General features: G+C 34.8%; 1 protein-coding gene and 1 long non-coding RNA gene across 2 annotated transcripts; both read left to right on the forward strand.

Annotated features, from left to right (window-relative positions):
• Positions 1 to 326: 326 nt before the first annotated feature.
• LOC128557150 (uncharacterized) lies at positions 327 to 9,843 on the forward strand. Its single transcript, XM_053544017.1, has 2 exons — positions 327 to 401; positions 7,537 to 9,843. The coding sequence occupies exons 1-2, from the start codon at positions 343 to 345 to the stop codon at positions 8,873 to 8,875; spliced, it is 1,398 nt and encodes a 465-aa protein (XP_053399992.1). The 5' UTR covers positions 327 to 342; the 3' UTR covers positions 8,876 to 9,843.
• A 1,825-nt stretch (positions 9,844 to 11,668) lies between these two features.
• On the forward strand, positions 11,669 to 16,605 carry LOC128557151 (uncharacterized). The gene is made up of 3 exons (XR_008371067.1): positions 11,669 to 11,874; positions 15,485 to 15,595; positions 16,400 to 16,605. It is a non-coding gene; the product is annotated as an uncharacterized LOC128557151 (long non-coding RNA).
• Positions 16,606 to 17,987: the final 1,382 nt, after the last annotated feature.

Raw genomic sequence — 17,987 nt, forward strand, 5'->3', positions numbered from 1 at the left:
TCTTGTGTACCGAAAACAGTCAAAAACTGCGAACTGGTGATCTGTTTTTGAAGTGAGAAAACCTTTCCCTTCACGAATTTACTTTCCTTAACTTCATTTTACAACCCGGCCCTTTTTAGTGCATTTGCACACCGTACTTGAACATCAAGGTGGGCATTCGTTGTCCGGCCCTTTCGGGGTTTCGGAGACGGGGGATTGTGCAAGGCCTTTAGTCAACTGTCATGCGCTAGACGTATAAAAAAACAAGCGGTTAGGGAAAAAAAATTCACCAAATTATTATTCTTACATTTGGCATCCCTTTCTTCCTTCAGTCGTATAGAGACACCCAGATAGGGATATTGAATGTATTGTGGGACACACGATATGGTCTACTGTCTGATGTGTATTGCCACAGAACATAGGTATTGCTTGATTCATACATTCTGCTTGAGAATTATATGATAAGGTTAGAAATAAACTTTAAAAAACGTTATTTTATCAAAAATACTTAACGTGATAAAGCAAAGCCAGAAATAAAATTTGCAATTTGTCTTTTAAACGTCATTACGTGTTTTCTGTTTATATATGTATTGATTTCTCGCGCTTTGTTTAAAAACAGCGCCATAAGAAATTAGTGCTGAATAGAAAGTCATTCGTTTGATTTCATTTTAGCTCCACTATTCGGAGAAAAGGGATGCTATTCTACTCGCCCCCGCGTCGGCGTCGGCTTGAGCTTTCTTGGTTAAAGTGTTTTTTTTTTTTAGCTCACCTGTCACATAGTGACAAGGTGAGCTTTTGTGATCACCCTTCGTCCGTCGTCCGTCGTCCGTCCGTGCGTGCGTCCGTGCGTGCGTCCGTCCGTCAACAATTTCTTGTCTGCACGATAGTGGTTTCATTTATGATTTTATTTTAACCTTTTTTTCCTTTCTTGAACTGGCCAGATCCCATTATGGGTTCCAGAGTTATGGCCCCTGAAAGGGCCAAAATCAGCTATTTTGACCTTGTCTGCACAATAGCAGCTTTATTTATGATTCTATTTTAACCGAACTTGCACACAACTTGTATCGCTATAAGATCTTGGTTCCTTTCTTGAACTGGCTAGATTCCATTATGGGTTCCAGAGTTATGGCCCCTGAAAGGGCCAGAATTAGTATTTTGACCTTTTCTGCACAATGGCAGCTTCATTTATGATTTAAATTTAATCAAACTTGCACTAAACTTGTGTTGCCATAAGATCTCAGTTCCTTTGTTGAACCGGCCAGATCCCCTATTGGGTTCCAGAGTTATGGCCCCTGAAAGGACCAAAATTAGCTATTTTGACCTTGTCTGCACAATAGCAACTTCATTTATGATTTGATTTTAACCAAACTTGCACACAACTTGTATCACCACAAGATCTTGGTTCCTTTTTTGAACTGGCCAGATTCCATTATGGGTTCCAGAGTTATGGCCCCTTAAAGGTCCAAAATTGGCTAGTTTGGCTTTTGCAGCCATATAGAGACTTCATTTATGGTTTTATTTGATACAGACTTCCAAAATATCTTCAACAACAATAAATCATGACAAATCAGATCCAGTCGTAGTTTCCGGAGTTATTTTATATCTGATTACCTCCCCTGATTGTAGTCAAAATGGATTTATATCAGTAAGTACTTATAGGACTTATTTGAAATTTCATTATTGTCATTAGTTGGACTGAGCCAATCAGGGTAGATAACTATGGACTGATTTTATGTCAAATTACCTCCCTTTATTTCAAATTAAAATGGGTATATTTCCGTAACTAATGAAGATACTGATCTGAAATTTCATTTATGTCAACAGATTTATTTGGCAGATCCTTCTTTTGTTCACTTACAATAATTTTCTTTTTGATTACTTCCCTAATAGCTTATTTTTAGTAACTTTTTTATTATTGGCCGTAGGGAAAACCCGAGACCACTTTTCTGTGGTACAACATGGATGGTACCTCCAATTTTTAGGTGTATTTTGACATATCTGTACCTTGTAAGAATTTTGTTTTTCTGTTTGGTTAAATTTCTTACTTTGTTGTTCATGTCCTTTGGACTTAGATATTTTTTCTGAGGACCTTCTTGTCCTCAAGTGCAATGATAACAGGTGAGCGATATAGGGCCATCATGGCCCTCTTGTTCTTTTTTACTATTGCTTATATCTTACTGTAACTTAAAATAAACATTATCCAACATACAACAAAGCATGTGCTAGGGCGGGACCATTATACTCAAGGTCAAGGTCACGAAGGTGTTATACTTAGGTTATTTTTAAGGTTAAAGTTTTCGGCAACCCTTGTTTTTCTGTCATATCATTGTTACTATTTCTAATATCTTACTGTAACTTCACATAAACATTATCCAACATACAAACAAAGTATGTGCAGGGGCTGGGCCCATTATACTTAAGGTCAAGGTCACCAAGGTGTTATACTTTGGTTATTTTTAAGTTTAAAAATTTTCGGCAACCTTTGTTTTTCTGTCATGCCATTTTAGCTCGACTGAGCATTGCTCAGGTGAATTTTTGTGGTCGCTTGATGTCCGGCGTCCGTCGTCTTTCTGTCCGTCTGTCGTCTGTCCGTCAACATTTAGTTTGTGTATGCGATAGGGGCTGCATTTTTCAACTGATCTTCATGAAATTTTGTCAGAATGATAACCTTGATAAAATCTAGGCCAAGTTTGAAAATGGGTCATCTGGGTTCAAAAACTAGGTCACTAGGTCAAATCAAAGAAAAACATTGTGTATGTGATAGAGGCTGTATTTTTTAACTGATCTTCATGAAATTTTGTCAGAATAAAAACCTTGATGAAGTCGAAGGTAAATTCGAAAATGGGTCATCTTGGGTCAAAAACTATGTCACTAGGTCAAATCAAAGAAAAACATCGTGTATGCGATAGAGGCTGTATTTTTCAATTGATCTTCATAAAATTTGGCCAGAATGATTGCCTTGATGAAATCTAGGCCGAGTTTGAAAATGGGTCATCTGGGTTTAAAAACTAGGTCACTAGGTCAAATCAAAGAAAAACTTTGTGTATGCGATAGAAGCTATATTTTTCAGTTGATCTTCATGAAATTTAGTCAGACTGATTGCCTTGATCAAACCTAGGTCGATTTCGAATATGGGTCATTTAGGATCAAAAACTATGTTATTAGGTCAAATCAAAGAAAAACCTTGTGTATGCGATAGAAGCTGTATTTTTCATTTGATCTTCATAAAGTTTTGTCAGAATGATTGCCTTGTTGAAATCTGGATTGAATTCGAATATGGGTCATCTTGGATCAAAAACTAGGTCACGAGGTCAAATCAAAGAAAACTCTTCTGTATGCAAAAGGGGCTGTATTTTTCAATTGATCTTTATAAAATTAAGTCAGAATGATTGCCTTGATGTAATCTAAGATTGCGGCTGAATATGGGTCATTTAGGATCAAACACTAGGTCATTAGGTCAAATCAAGGAAAAACTTTGTGTATGCGATAGAAGCTGTATTTTGATCTTCATGAAATTGGGTCAGAATAATTGCCTTGATGAAATCTAGGTCGAGTACGAATATGGGTCATCTGGGGTTAAAAAGTAGGTCACTAGGAAAACTTGTGTATGCGATATAGGATGTATTTGTCAATTGATCTTCATGAAATTTGATCAGAATGATTGCCTTGATGAAATCTAGGCCATGATTGAATACGGGTCATCTGGGGTCAAAAACTAGGTCACTAGGTCATATTAAAGAAAATACTTGTTTAAACTCAAGAGACCACATTTTGGGTCCAATCCTAATGGAAATTTGCCAGAATATTTGTTTTCATGAAATCACTAGGTCATTTGTAGGATCATTATAAGGTCCTCTCTCAAATTTGTTCAAATGGGGATGTTCTGTTTCTCAGGTGTGTTTCTCAGGTGAGCGACCTAAGGCCATCTTGGCCCTCTTGTTTAACTATTGCTTATATCTTACTGTAAGTTCACCTAAACATGTTCCAGCATAAAAACCAAGTATGTACAGCGGCTGGTCCCATTATACACAAGGTCAAGGTCACCAAGGTGTTATACCTAGGTTAGTTTTAAGGTTAAAGTTTTTCTGAAAGCTTTGTTTTTCTGTCATATCTTTGTTACTATTGCTTATATCTTACTGTTAGTTCACTTAAATATTTTCTAGCATAAAAACAAAGTATGTGCAGGGCTGGACCCATTATACCCAAGGTCAAGGTTACCAAGTTATTATACTTGGAATTATTTTCATGTTAAATTTTTTCGACAGCTTCTTTTATAGACATATCTTTTGTACTTTAAAAGATAATGACTTGAAATTAATAATATTGCTATATTATCTTCATCTACTTGTGTGGTTCCAATTCCCATAACTCTAATTGTATTTTTGACAGAATTATGCCCCTTTCATACAGTTTCTTGGCAATCTTTGCTTTCTGGATATAAATTGAGTACATTTAAAGATGATGACTTGAAATTAAAATGTATGTTTATCATCATCATGTGCTATAATAATAAATAAAGTAAGTAAATAAAATAAATTAAAATGAAAATAAACAAAAAAAAATAGAAATATAATTTGATTTTAGCAAGGTCGAACTTGATACTTTATGTGCATGTAGTTTCTTGAACTGTGTTTTCTGATATAATGTAATTCCATCAAAACAAAGAATGTCAGTAACCCTTCCATACTTGACCTTTCACGCCTCTTTTATGTCATGGTGTATCTTCCTTTTAAAGTAGAGGTCTCTTATTGAGACAAAAATTCATTTTACTGTCAAATCGACGAATACTGGAGCGCGCTGTCTTACGGACAGCTCTTGTTACTATTATTTCTTGGTTAAGGTATGCAAGAAAAAGATTCCATCTCTGGCTACAGGTGTATGGCGTACCATTTGGGTCGAAAGCATCCAGGTACAACAGGTAGTAATAAAATTATACCTGCGGGTATAAATTGAAAATGTACCCGCGGGTATAAAAATTATACCTATGGATATAAATATTGTACCTGCGGGTATAATTGTATACCCGTAGGTATAATTTTTATACCCGCAGGTATACTTTTATACCCGCGGGTACAATTTTATACCCGCGGGTATACTTTTATACCCGCGGGTACAATTTTATACCCGCGGGTATAATTTTTATACCCGCGGGTATACTTTTATACCCGCGGGTATAAAATTGTACCCGCCGGTATACTTTTATAGGGTTAGGTTACCTGCGGGTGTAGAATTATACCCGCGGGTACAATTTTTATACCTGCGGGTATAAAATTATACCTACGGGTACAAAATTGTACCCGCGGGTGTAAAATTATACCCGCAGGTATAAAAATATACCTGCGGGTACAATTTTTATACACCTCCGGGTATAAAATTGTACCCACGGGTATAAAAATTGTACCCGCGGGTGTAAAACTTGTACCCGCGGGTGTAAAATTATACCTGCAGGTATACCCGCGGGTACAATTTCATACCTGCGGGTATACTTTTATACCCGCGGGTACAATTTTATACCCGCGGGTATAATTTTTATACCTGCGGGTATACTTTTATACCCGCGGGTATAAAATTGTACCCGCGGGTATACTTTTATAGGGTTAGGTTATCTGCGGGTGTAAAATTATACCCGCGGGTACAATTTTTATACCTGCGGGTATAAAATTATACCTACGGGTATAAAATTGTACCCGCGGGTATAAAAACTGTACCCGCGGGTGTAAAATTATACCCGCAGGTATAAAAATATACATGCGGGTACAAAAATATACCTGCGGGTACAATTTTTATACCCGCGGGTATAAAAATTATACCTCCGGGTATAAAATTATACCTACGGGTATAAAATTGTACCCGCGGGTATAAAAATTGTACCCGCGGATGTAAAATTATACCCGCAGGTATAAAAATATACCTGCGGGTATAAAAATATACCTGCGGGTACAATTTTTATACCCGCGGGTATAAAATTTATACCTACGGGTATAAAATTGTACCCGCGGGTATAAAAATTGTACCCGCGGGTGTAAAATTATACCCGCAGGTATATTTTTGTACCCGCAGGTATATTTTTATACCCGCGGGTATAATTTTATACCCGCGGGTATATTTTTGTACCCGCAGGTATATTTTTATACCCGCGGGTATAAAAATTGTACCCGCGGGTGTAATTTTACACCCGCGGGTACAATTCCAATTTATACCCGTAGGTATACTTTTTATACCCGCAGGTATAAATTTATACCTGCAGGTATAATTTTATTACTACCTGTTGTACCTGGAAACTTTCGACCCAAATGGTACGCCATACAGGTGCGGTGGGAATATCCGACTCTCTGGTAACTGTTAACTCTCTGCCGAATTACAGTCTAAAGAGTTAACCTTAAATCGAATATTCCCATCTGCACCTACAAGCATTGAAAGAGTCTAAAATAGATATGGCCTAGTGACAGTTTTCGTCGAGTTTTCTAATGAGTTTAACATCATTAATTTCGATTTAAACAGGAAAGATCAAGTAGCCCGGTGTCTTTATATTTGTAAAACACTTCGATATAGTGCGTGGCATTGCTTCATTTTGCTTGTCAAATGCCATTATTACACAGATATCAGTCTGTAATTAATTTCTTGTGACTTGTTAGCCGAATGTGATGTCTTGTGAGGGAGGGCAATGTATTCAAAGTGTAATGAATTAAGTCAAATATGCAATGAGATATCGCATCTATCTGTCGTCGGATAAACTTCCTTTTCAAAGTGATACTAAAGTAGTATATAAAAAAATTCATACCAGAATGGGGTTTCCAGTGATTTCATATTAAACTATTTTCATGCTGTAAATGACGTACAACGAACTACATATACGTACATGTAGTCGATTCGTGTAGTAGTTCTTATATGTTTACGTAAAAGCTAGTAAAGATCAAAAACATTGATAGTTCCTCTTTGTTCCTTTATTTTTACTACAATTTGTTGAATATAGCATGCAAGAAAGAGATTCATTCACTAATGGGAATGTCCGGCTCTATTGAACGGTTTACAGTACATTCCCATCTGCATCTACAACCAGTGAAAACAATATTATATTCTTGCATAGCAGAAGAGGAAGTTCGCTGTTTTCATCGGTTTGAAAATTCCATTTAAGATTCGGGGGTGTAAGATGACTCTCGTGCTGTATATGACGTATAACGAATAGCATATATGTAGAAAATTAATGAAATAACTTACTTATGCTAAAAAGAACTATAATTTCTTGGTTAAGGTATGCAGGAAAAAGATTTCATCACTGGCTATAGGTGCGGGCGGAAATATCCGACTCTCGGGTAACTGTTTACGCTCTGCCGAATGACAACCGAAACAGTTACCCTGCAATCGGACATTCCCATCTGCACATACAAACAGTAAAAGAATCTCATAATGAATTCAGTCAAATCTGCAATGAGAAAATGCCTCTGTCTGTGGTCGAATCCATGATTATATTGGCCGGAAGTTCTGTATTTATACCTAGCCACCATACGATTTTCTGAAGAATTACGTGATATATATGTGTGTTATCCTATAATACAGGTCCTGTGGTGATGTGACCAGCCTAACAGATGCGGCAGGTTCGAGCTTACAACAAAAGGAAGCGGACCGTCTACAAGAAGAATATGAGTCTATCAAAGAGGTTCTTACAGTCTCAAAGAGGAAGAAAAAGGAAAACCTCGTCTCATTAGAAGAGAATAGAAACACAATCGAAAAACGACTCCAAGAAATTGAAGAAGCTTTGGTAGAACATATCAAAAAGCTTTCACAACAAGATAAAATGAGCCTCAACGAAACATATTGTAAAGTGAAAGACGAGCTTGAATCAGATATCAAAATGCTGGACTGTAGAATATCTGAAATGGAGAGAGTAAGGGGCAAGTTCCAGTCAACAACGGAAGTTAACCAGGAAAAACGGTTCATTCAGTTTAAGCTTTGCCAGCAAATTATGAAAGATGCTAAGATATTACATGCACAGTTTGAATCAGGTGGTAAAGTATTAATTGACTTTGCAGAAAATACAAGTGTAACGGGACAGTTAGTTGAAGTCAAAAGTTTGGGGAAAATAAATGAAGCTCGGATAAATGAAAAGAAAGAAATAAAAGGTCAGAAAGAGATAAAAGGTCAGAAAGAGATAAACGTAAGAATGCAGAATGACAAGAAGACCTGTCGAATAAATGATATATGCCAACTTGATTGCGGAGCTTGTATTTTGGCTGACTGGCGCAATAAAAATGTAAAATTGATAGATACTAATCGGAATGTGAAGTCTCACTTTGATCTTGGATTTCTTCCAAACGGAATTTGTAAAACAGGACACAACGAAATAGCAGTGAAGCTGTGTAATAACAAAATAGACATGTTATCACTATCTACCGGTATTGCTAAAGTAAGAAGTATTTCTGTAAAAGGAGGAGGTGGATATTGGGGCATTGCTTACACAGGTGGAAAGTTTTGGGCATCGGCTGAAACCGCAGTTGACGTGTATGACACAAATGGAACCTTTGAAAAATCTATTGCAGTAGCAAGAGCTGGAACAAGACAAATGACCGTTTATCAAAACTCGGTATATTTGGCTGATCGTAGTGATGGCATTGTCAAATTGATGAGCGATGGTACGAAACAAACTAAATTTCAAGACAGTAAACTGAAATGTACTGTTGGTGTATGCATATCGAATGATGGTACAGTGTATGCCCTAGATAAACCTTCCAACACTATCGTAATGTTCAGTCAGGATGGAAAATGTCTAGGGCAGCTAGTTCCGGAAATACCCAGTAGGGAAGATCCAGAGTCGCTTTGCTACGATAATAAAAACGAATGTATATTGATTGGCTATAATTCATCTGATACAGTAACTGCGCTGCATCTCCATGACTGAGGACTTCTATTCGGTCAAGAATTTGTACTACATATGAAGAGTAACTAGAGCAAAAATATATTCATTAACACACAATTTATTTCAGTTAGCTTGCGAAGAAAGCCGTTCTAAAATTGCAATTTAATAATGATGCCAGACTTACATGACATCACTAATTACTTACATTCTTGTTCAAGTTGTATATTTGGTTTCGTGTAATACAATTCATTTCCCTCCAACGTAGGAAAGATTTAATCATTAAATTAAATATGTCGCCGCATGATTCGGATTGTGTTAAGTGGTAATAGTATAAAAAAGCTGTCTCTAAAGTATACAGAAATGCATCTTTAGTCCAGAGTGTATTGGCTAAGACCTAATGTTTGTTTATGATAACGCTCACGTAGGAAGCCTATTTATCTATTTATTTTTTAGAACATCAGAAATGCCATTGTTACGTAGGTCAGAAGCTAAAATTATTAGTGTTATACATAATTCGATGGAAATTAAAACATTTGGTATTGAGAAGTTTAGTGTAGATTTGCATTAATTCTGCTTTCCAACTTCCTCTTATTTGCTAAATGTTGAAAACAATTCCTACAGAACAGGAAAATATCTTTAGAGTAGGCGTTTCAGCTAGGTTAGGTTGGGATGGCTTCAACAAACAGTATTTTATTTAAAGTGTTATAACTATAAACAAGGCAAAATAGAGTTATTGGACACGTGTCAACATACAGTCATTATTACATTTTGTTACTATCTGAACATATTCAATTTTGTTAATGTCTGAATATGTTACATTTTGTTAATGTCTGAATGTGTTACATTTTCTTATTGTCTGAACATGTTACATTGTGTTAATGCCTCAATATGTTACATTTTGTAAAGGTCAGAATCTGTTACATTTTGCTAATATCTAAATATGTTACAGTTTGTTTACGTGTGACCTTTGATCTTTGAAATATTGACCTCTAAAACAGAATTCCCCTCAAGTGGTGCTCTGTCTTTCTGTAATAGCTGTAATGAATATAGTTTGTGACTTAGAATTCGGTAACAAATTTAAGCAGAAATAAAGTAAGCCCCTGTGACCTTGACCTATTGACATAAAATAGGGATCCTCTTGAAGTGTTGCTTAGTCATCCTGTAAATTTTGAAAGATGTAGCTAATGTACATCGTGGTTTATAGCCAAGAACAAAAAAGAAAAGATACCAGAAATTAAGTAAAACCATATGACCTTAACCTATTACACCATAAGGAAGTCTCCTCAAGTGAAACTCAGTTACATGTGTTGCAAGAGGCCTAAAAGCCTCAGCTCTTATACTTAATGACTTTTAGTTCGAAAATCATTTTCTGACTCCAGCCCCCTGTAACCGTGACCTTTGAGCTATTGATCCCCAAATAACAGGGATCCTCCTTAAGTGGTATTTAGTCATCTTGCTAAATTTGAAAAGTGTAGCTTTTAAAATTTCTGACCAAGAATCCACAAAATACAATTTTGTCGGGCGGACGGACGGACGGACGGACGGACGTCTCCAATCTATGAGACGACGATTTTTTAGTGATCGCCCTGTGTCCGTCGTCCGTCGTCAACAATTTGACTGTTGACATTCTTGACCCAGTCTTAATGAAACTTGGTCAGAATGATATCCTCAATAAAACTTTGGACGAAGGGTCATCTGGGGTCAAAAACTAGGTCACCAAGTCAAATCAAAGAGAAAGCTTGTTAATCTAGAGGCCACATATATGACACTAACTCTATGAAACTTTGTCAGAATGTTAATCTTGATTATCTTTAGGTCAGCTTCAAATCTGGGTCAGCTGGATCAAAACTTAGGTCACCAGGTCAAATCAAAGGAAAAGCTTGTTAACACGCTAGAGGCCACATTCATGACAATATCTCTAAGAAACTTGGTCAAAATGTTAATCTTGTTAATCTTGATAATCCCTAGGTTAAGTTCAAATCTGGGTCAGGTGCGGTCAAACATAAGGTCACCAGGTCAGATCAAAGGAAAATCTTGTTAACACTCTAAATGCCACATTTATGACTGTATCTTCATGAAACTTGGTCCGAGTGTTAACCTTTGTGATCTTTGGGTAAAGTTCGAATCTGGGTCATGTGGAAATAAAACCAACTGACCCACTTTCTTGTTTTTTTTTATAGATACAGCCTTGAAATTTGGATGACAAGCACACCGATTTTTTAACTGACTTTCAGTGACCATGAATATGACCTACTGACCTACTTTATTCTTGTTTAAGATACAGCCTTAAAATTTGGATGACGTGTACATTCTTGCAGGCTGATCCTAAAACTGACCTACTCACCTACTTTCTTGTTTTTTAAGATACAGTCTTGAAATTTGGATGACATGTACAGTTTTGCATACAGGTGTAGCGTGATTATCACACGGTCGTGACCAGGTCCACGGTTTATATATGTTTTTCAAAACCTGCCCAAATGCTTATTCTTTGTCCAATATTTGCAAAATTTTGCATATTAAATTCTCAAAGATAGCTTTTGTAACTTACATAATTTGATTTTGATTTTATATTCCTGAAATTTAAATATATTGATTTGAATATGCCCAATTTGACGTATTTTACCGGCTTTTATGGTGCTTCAGAAAAAACTTGCAGAACACAGTAACTTATCTTTTTCACGAATCAGATTGTCTTAAAACTTGCTAGAGGTGTTAAATATTGTGCATGGGACTGTTGTTTGTGAATAGCTACTCAAAATAATAAGATTTACACGCTCTGAAAATGACCTTTTTGTCTAAAAATCTACGAAAAACATGGCCGCACAATGTGCAAATAATGAGTTGGTTATTTCAAAAATGTCCTATTATTCTTCAGTAAAACTTCTTGTTAATTTAAGACTCTAATAACTTGCTTGACATACCCATAGGCAAATATCTGTTATCGGTGTAATTACACCTTTGGAGAAAAGCGTGATTCGCACGTTTTAATTTCATCATTCGCCGCCTGAAGAGACAAGATGGCGGAGCTTGCGAAATCGAAAGTAAGTAGATCTGCACTTTTGAAATAAAATGTTGTAGATTCTAGATCTTTCTGATTGACAGTCACTTGTTTATCTTATTTATCTGTTTCCACATATAATATGGATCTAGTAGATTACATACAACCAGATTAAAATAATAACACCTACTGTACAGTAGTGTGCGGATGCTCCTTCTTCAGCCAAAGCCTGGCCAGAATGACATAATTTTACAATATAGATCTAGGTCTACTAAGCAGCTGTAATTGTGATTTATTAGCTGTTTTCAACTACTGAAATTCGAAAAAAGTGATCCGTAATTAGATGTTCAGTTGGAATGTAGGCGGAATGTAATCCAAAAATTTAAAACGGGATCCATATCATATGGAACAGAGGAGATATTGAGATATTTTTATGCTGATAGAAAGTGTTAGACAATAAACCAAAGATTTGGACTTGCATTTGTACAAAACTGCACAGAAAACTTGTTAAGCGGTTGAAAACTGGTTGTGCCGGGATACTGTATGGGCAATGTCCCCACTTGTGTTAAACACTCGAAAGACCAAAATATTGGAAGCAGTTTCTGATAAAATTTTCATCGCTGCTGACCCTTTAAATTCTATAGGTTTAAATGCCGATTGTGTCACAATTTTGAAATTAATTTAAAAAAAAGCGTACATTTATCAAAAGGGGATTCGGTTAAAGGTAAATTTTATCTAACGTCGCTTTGTGAAACAATGAACATAAGCTCTGTAGAGCTTTTGAGCGACCCTTTTTTAAGAACAGTTAAAACCAATTATACCTTACCCCCAGCAATTTGCGAGTACCCATTTACAGCTGGGCCGACTGAGGCAATCGTGATAAAGTGCCTTACCCAAGGTCACACCGCAATGGGAGTTGCCAGGAATCGAACCTGGGGCCTTCACCTCTGTAGGACAGCGTATTAGCCCTATCAACCAATGAGTCCGCACGAGTTCCTCATTGATTTATGTTAAATTATGTGGTATGTAAGTTGTTGGCTCAGCTCAATCCAGGGGTCGTGGGTTCGAGCCCCAGTGGGGTCAGGACTTCTCATATGACACTAGTACTGGTTATACCAAGACGCGGACTCGAGAGTGGTTCCAGTAAGCTTAAATTCTGCACATTTAAAGCAAAATACTCTTTTTTCATTACCAACATCTTACTCTCACCAATATTTCACATCTTGTGATGGAACCCTCTTCACAAAAAATATAGTGAAAAAGTACAAAATTTTAATGTGGAACACTACAGTTTCATAACCCCATTAGTTTTCTAAGTCCTAATATACACAAAGTGATAAGATAAAACAGTGTTTTTATCATATTTTTGATTTACATCTCATCATTGCTGTTTTTTATCAAAAATGTAAAAAATGCATTCAGGCACTTAGCTTTTAGAAATAATAAATTATGTGTATTTTGAACAATGATATAATTATCTTTATTGCTGGATTTTATTATACATAAAAGAAACGTTATTTAGACAGCACTAGGGGAATTATGCATTTTTAATATATAAAATCCTTCTGTCCATATCCCCTTTTTATCTATTAAATATGCAACTGAAGGCTTCTTTAATTTCTAATAAAATTCAGCAATTACAATTTTTTGCAGGTTTTATTTTGTTACTTTTGATAAAAAGATCATAATCACTGAATAAACAAACTTGTAATTTCTCTTAAATAATTATTTTATTGTTAAGGAGTGAGAATTGCTTTGCTATAAGAGTTATAATTTAACTGGCCAGGACATTACTCAACATGACTGAGTAATCAATATTAGTATATTATTGTCAGTTAAAATAAATTTATGTACATTCTGAAAAGAAAAAAAAACAGCAATGCATAACACAGGAAATAACCAATTTATCTGTAGGCAAGAAAATTTATGATTCTCTGGCAATAATTAGGCTACATGTCAAGTCTACAGGGGTTTTATGGACCCTAATCAGACTGGACCAGACAGGATCTTGTATATTGGGGATTAAAAATTCTGGTATTTGAGGGGTGGGGGTGGGAGGGGTCACTTATATAGGAGATTTTCTTTGTCTGTTAATAACAATTCATTAAACCCAGAGGAAAAATCTCATTACAGCAAGTTTTGTACATAATATATGTAAACATATAAATCTGTAAATTACGCCTCTAGTGCGACTCAAACCCACATTGATGAGGGGCAAGTGATTTGAAGCCAGAGACCTTAACCACTTGGTCACACTCACAGTGCCCCCTCACACCAAAATGAAGGTGAAAGATTGAACTATACCATGCTACTATCTTAATAACAATTTGTGCATCTTTATTCTTTTAAGATAACAAAATATGTAAAAGTTACTTTAAGTCTATGGTTATCTTCAAACAGGTTCAAATCTCTTATACACTAATAAAACTTTTTATGCAGTTTAAGTCTCTTCCCTTTTTAGACTTCTGATAGCAAGTATAATTATACTTAATTCTGTAACTGAAATGTTATTGAAATGTGATTGCAAATTGGAAAATATGATGAACATGATGACTTTCTTTCTATTTTGTCTCTTACAACCCTCATTTTATTATTCTGCACATGTGCATGTCTAAGTAACTATACTAAATTAAAAAATAGATTTATAAAATAAACACATTTTAGAAAGATATGCAAAACTCCTTTTTTATGCAAAACTATTTGGTGGTATATTGAAATTAAAAAGCAGAATGGTCTGTGTTAATAGGCAAATTCCCTCTCTTCTTACTTATTAAAATTCCCTGTCTTCTTTCTTATTCTATATACAAGTCAAATTTCACTGGTATGTTTTTTTAAATATTATTAAAAATGTTCTCACATTAAATGCATTTTAAGCTCATATGAGCATGAACACATGGGTGCCAGAGGGCATGGTCACTTTTCCTAATATGTATATATATATGAAACTGCTGTTCCAGTTTTGAAATAATTTCACACAAATGGGCCTTTTGTCACCTTCTATAAAGACTGTACAAATTATTTTTTTGTTATAAACATGGGTGTCAGGGATAATTGTCACTTTTTCCATATTTGTAATATTGGAAACTTTAAAAATGTTCTGGTCAGAAACAGCAGGGCCAATTTTAAAACAATTTTACACACATTTTCCTATGTGTATCTTGCCTGTGATATATAAGGGTTTAACTGTCTACCACTATTGTTCAGCTTATTCCTTTTCGTTCAGAAATCGTGGGGGGTGTCATAACTTAATATTCACCAGTCCTAAGTATTACATTTTCTACATTAACATTTTTTTCAGAAGGGCTCTCATGTTATTACTGATACATTTTTATCAAATAAAGCATGACACTGTTCCAGATAATTTTACTCAGGAGTTTTAATGTATATATAGTTACTACAAAATTAATGCTAACTAAAAAAAATCTTTCATCATTATACATTATCTTATCTATGGTGAAACTTTATATAACTAAGAAAATGACCACTGATACTTTCCCATTTATTGATATTGAGTTAAATTAATATTAACTAGAAAATAGTATATTCCAAGTGGTGACTTTTTTTTTTCATAAAATAAAATTGTTGTCTTCATTTCAGATATTTTCCCACTGTAACAAACCTATATTATCAACACATATAAATGCATATTTCAGATTGGTACTTGAAAGTCAATGGTTGATCATGATGACCATCTTTAATTTAATGGGGAAAGATTAACCAATATTTGCAGCTGGACAGGCTATCACCACAGTTCAATGATTTAGGTAAGATGGACATTCTTACAGATCTATATGATCTTTATAAAAGTATTTGTAAGTTATACTATATAAGTTACAAATCTCATAGACTAGCCACTAGACTGATAATTAAGAATTAGTAAAAAAAAATTCAACCTTTGTCATTTTTCTTACTTTGATGTAATAGTGTCAGATGCCACTCTAATTTAGTGATTTTATTTTGGAGAAATTACTTTTATGTAATCACAGGATGTAGACTAGCTATATTCACAATTTTAGAAATATTTTTTTTTAAATATATTATAATCTAGGAGCTAGTCTACAGATATCAGTGTGTTTACTGGCAAACATGCCATTAGTGCATTATATAGACATGATAATTTGTAGTGTCAGTATTACAGATACTGGTATGTTAAAAGGAAAAGTATGGCAATAGGATTTGGAAAAAACAAACTTTGCCCATATTTATCAAAGTTCTTAGACTTACAAATCATTCTAATGTTAAGATTTAGAGAGTAAAATACTTAAAGTTTGTAAAGCAGTTAAAGTGTTTTCATTATATTATGTATGTATGGTGACAATTGACATAAAATATTTTTGATAATGCAAAATTTCTCTTGTAAGGAAATCTGGAGAACTTTTATGAATATTGAAACCGTTGTCTTTGAACTTGGAATACTTACCAAAATGTAGGTACAGTGTATGTAGAAATTGAGTCCTTTATTTGCTTTTATAACATGTTATTGTTTTTTTTTTACCTCTGTGCTTTATATCATCTTTGCACTATAGATTTTTTCTTAAAAGTAATCTAAAAAATTAATATACTTCCAGTTAAGACAATGAAATAGAAGAACTTCATGCTAACACTTGCATCAGTGGAAGTACTTCTTATTGGACAGAAAACTTTTCAAGGTCAGTGATATTTGTAATGTTTTATATCAATATTTTGTTTTGCCTTTTTTAAACTCATCTTAATGGAGCTGTGAACTGCATAGGTGGATTATCCATCATACACAATATTTAGCTCGACTACTCAACCTGGCGTTAGCATTGGTTCAAGTTTATTTCTTAAGTTAAATATATTTTAGCTTTCAAAGATACTGTATGCACATGTCTGACAAGGGACACTGTCAGCAATATTTTCAGAGTGATGCCCAGTTTTTATTTAGAAATTTGATTAACATTATCCATAATGATAATTATCTCTGCAATGCATTGCAGTAAGGGCCAATTTACAAGGCTGGACTATTGATAGACTATCTTCTGTTTTATCATAATCAGCTACTATAAAGCTACTGTTCAGTACACAGATTGCTAGATATGTAATAAATAGAAATCTATGGCTTAAAATAATAATATAACTGACTTTCAATGACCATTAATGTGACCTACTGACCTACTTTCTTAATATTTTAACATCAGTTTGACATTTAAATATAGCTCATATTACTCAGGTGAGCGATCTAGGGTCATCATGACCCTCTTGTTTTCTAAAACGGGCATATAAAAATGGACCGTTTCGATATACATTGTACTTACATGTGGATTTAAGTAACTGAAATACCTGGGGACTTAGTGTTTCATCAAATATTATATATATTATTTTTTCATTAGTTTAAAAGTTGCAATACATTTACTTTTATTGCTCATAGAACTGAGACATATTGCATGACTCCTTATTTGAATTCGTGTTACGAGGTATATGACTGTGCTATATTCAGCACATGTTTACTGGGCTAATTAATTAAAAAATTAGAAATAAAACTATGAAGATACATTTTTAATGTCATTGAATCAAACACTTATTAAATAGCTTACCGTCAGTAAGCAAAACTATTTTATATAGATTTTATGTTTATGTTTTATTCTCAATCAGGAAAATTTAGATTGATCAAAGTAGGATAGTGCTTCTCCGTATCCCAATTTTCTGACTTCCAATCAAAATACACTGAAAAACAAATATATAACTGAAATTACGTGTATTTAAACATTAAGGCATACTTTCATACTGTATTGGCACTCTTCATATTAGAGAGTTTATTAGTCCCCTACTGGTTGAATACCAGTTTCGGGGACTATAGGAATGCGCTTTTCCGTCCGTCCGTCATTCCGAACCCACATTTGCATACTTAAGTGGCTATAGGAGCAATAGGTAACTGTACTTTTTCTTTGATGTCATTCATTCCGCAAGGCTTTTAGGTGGCTATTTTTCTTTTACGTGGCTAAAAGAACAATAGAAAGAACAAAAGAGTAGCCACATAAATATCCATATGTAGGAACGTCCGTCATTCCGTCCGTCCTTCCACAATTTCGTGTCCGGTCCATACCTCTGTCATCCATGAAGGGATTTTAATATTACTTGGCACAAATGTTCCCCAATGTTCCCCATGATGAGACGACGTGTCATGCGCAAAGCCCA

This window comes from Mercenaria mercenaria, chromosome 5 (assembly GCF_021730395.1).
Source record: "Mercenaria mercenaria strain notata chromosome 5, MADL_Memer_1, whole genome shotgun sequence".
Taxonomy (NCBI): domain Eukaryota; kingdom Metazoa; phylum Mollusca; class Bivalvia; order Venerida; family Veneridae; genus Mercenaria; species Mercenaria mercenaria.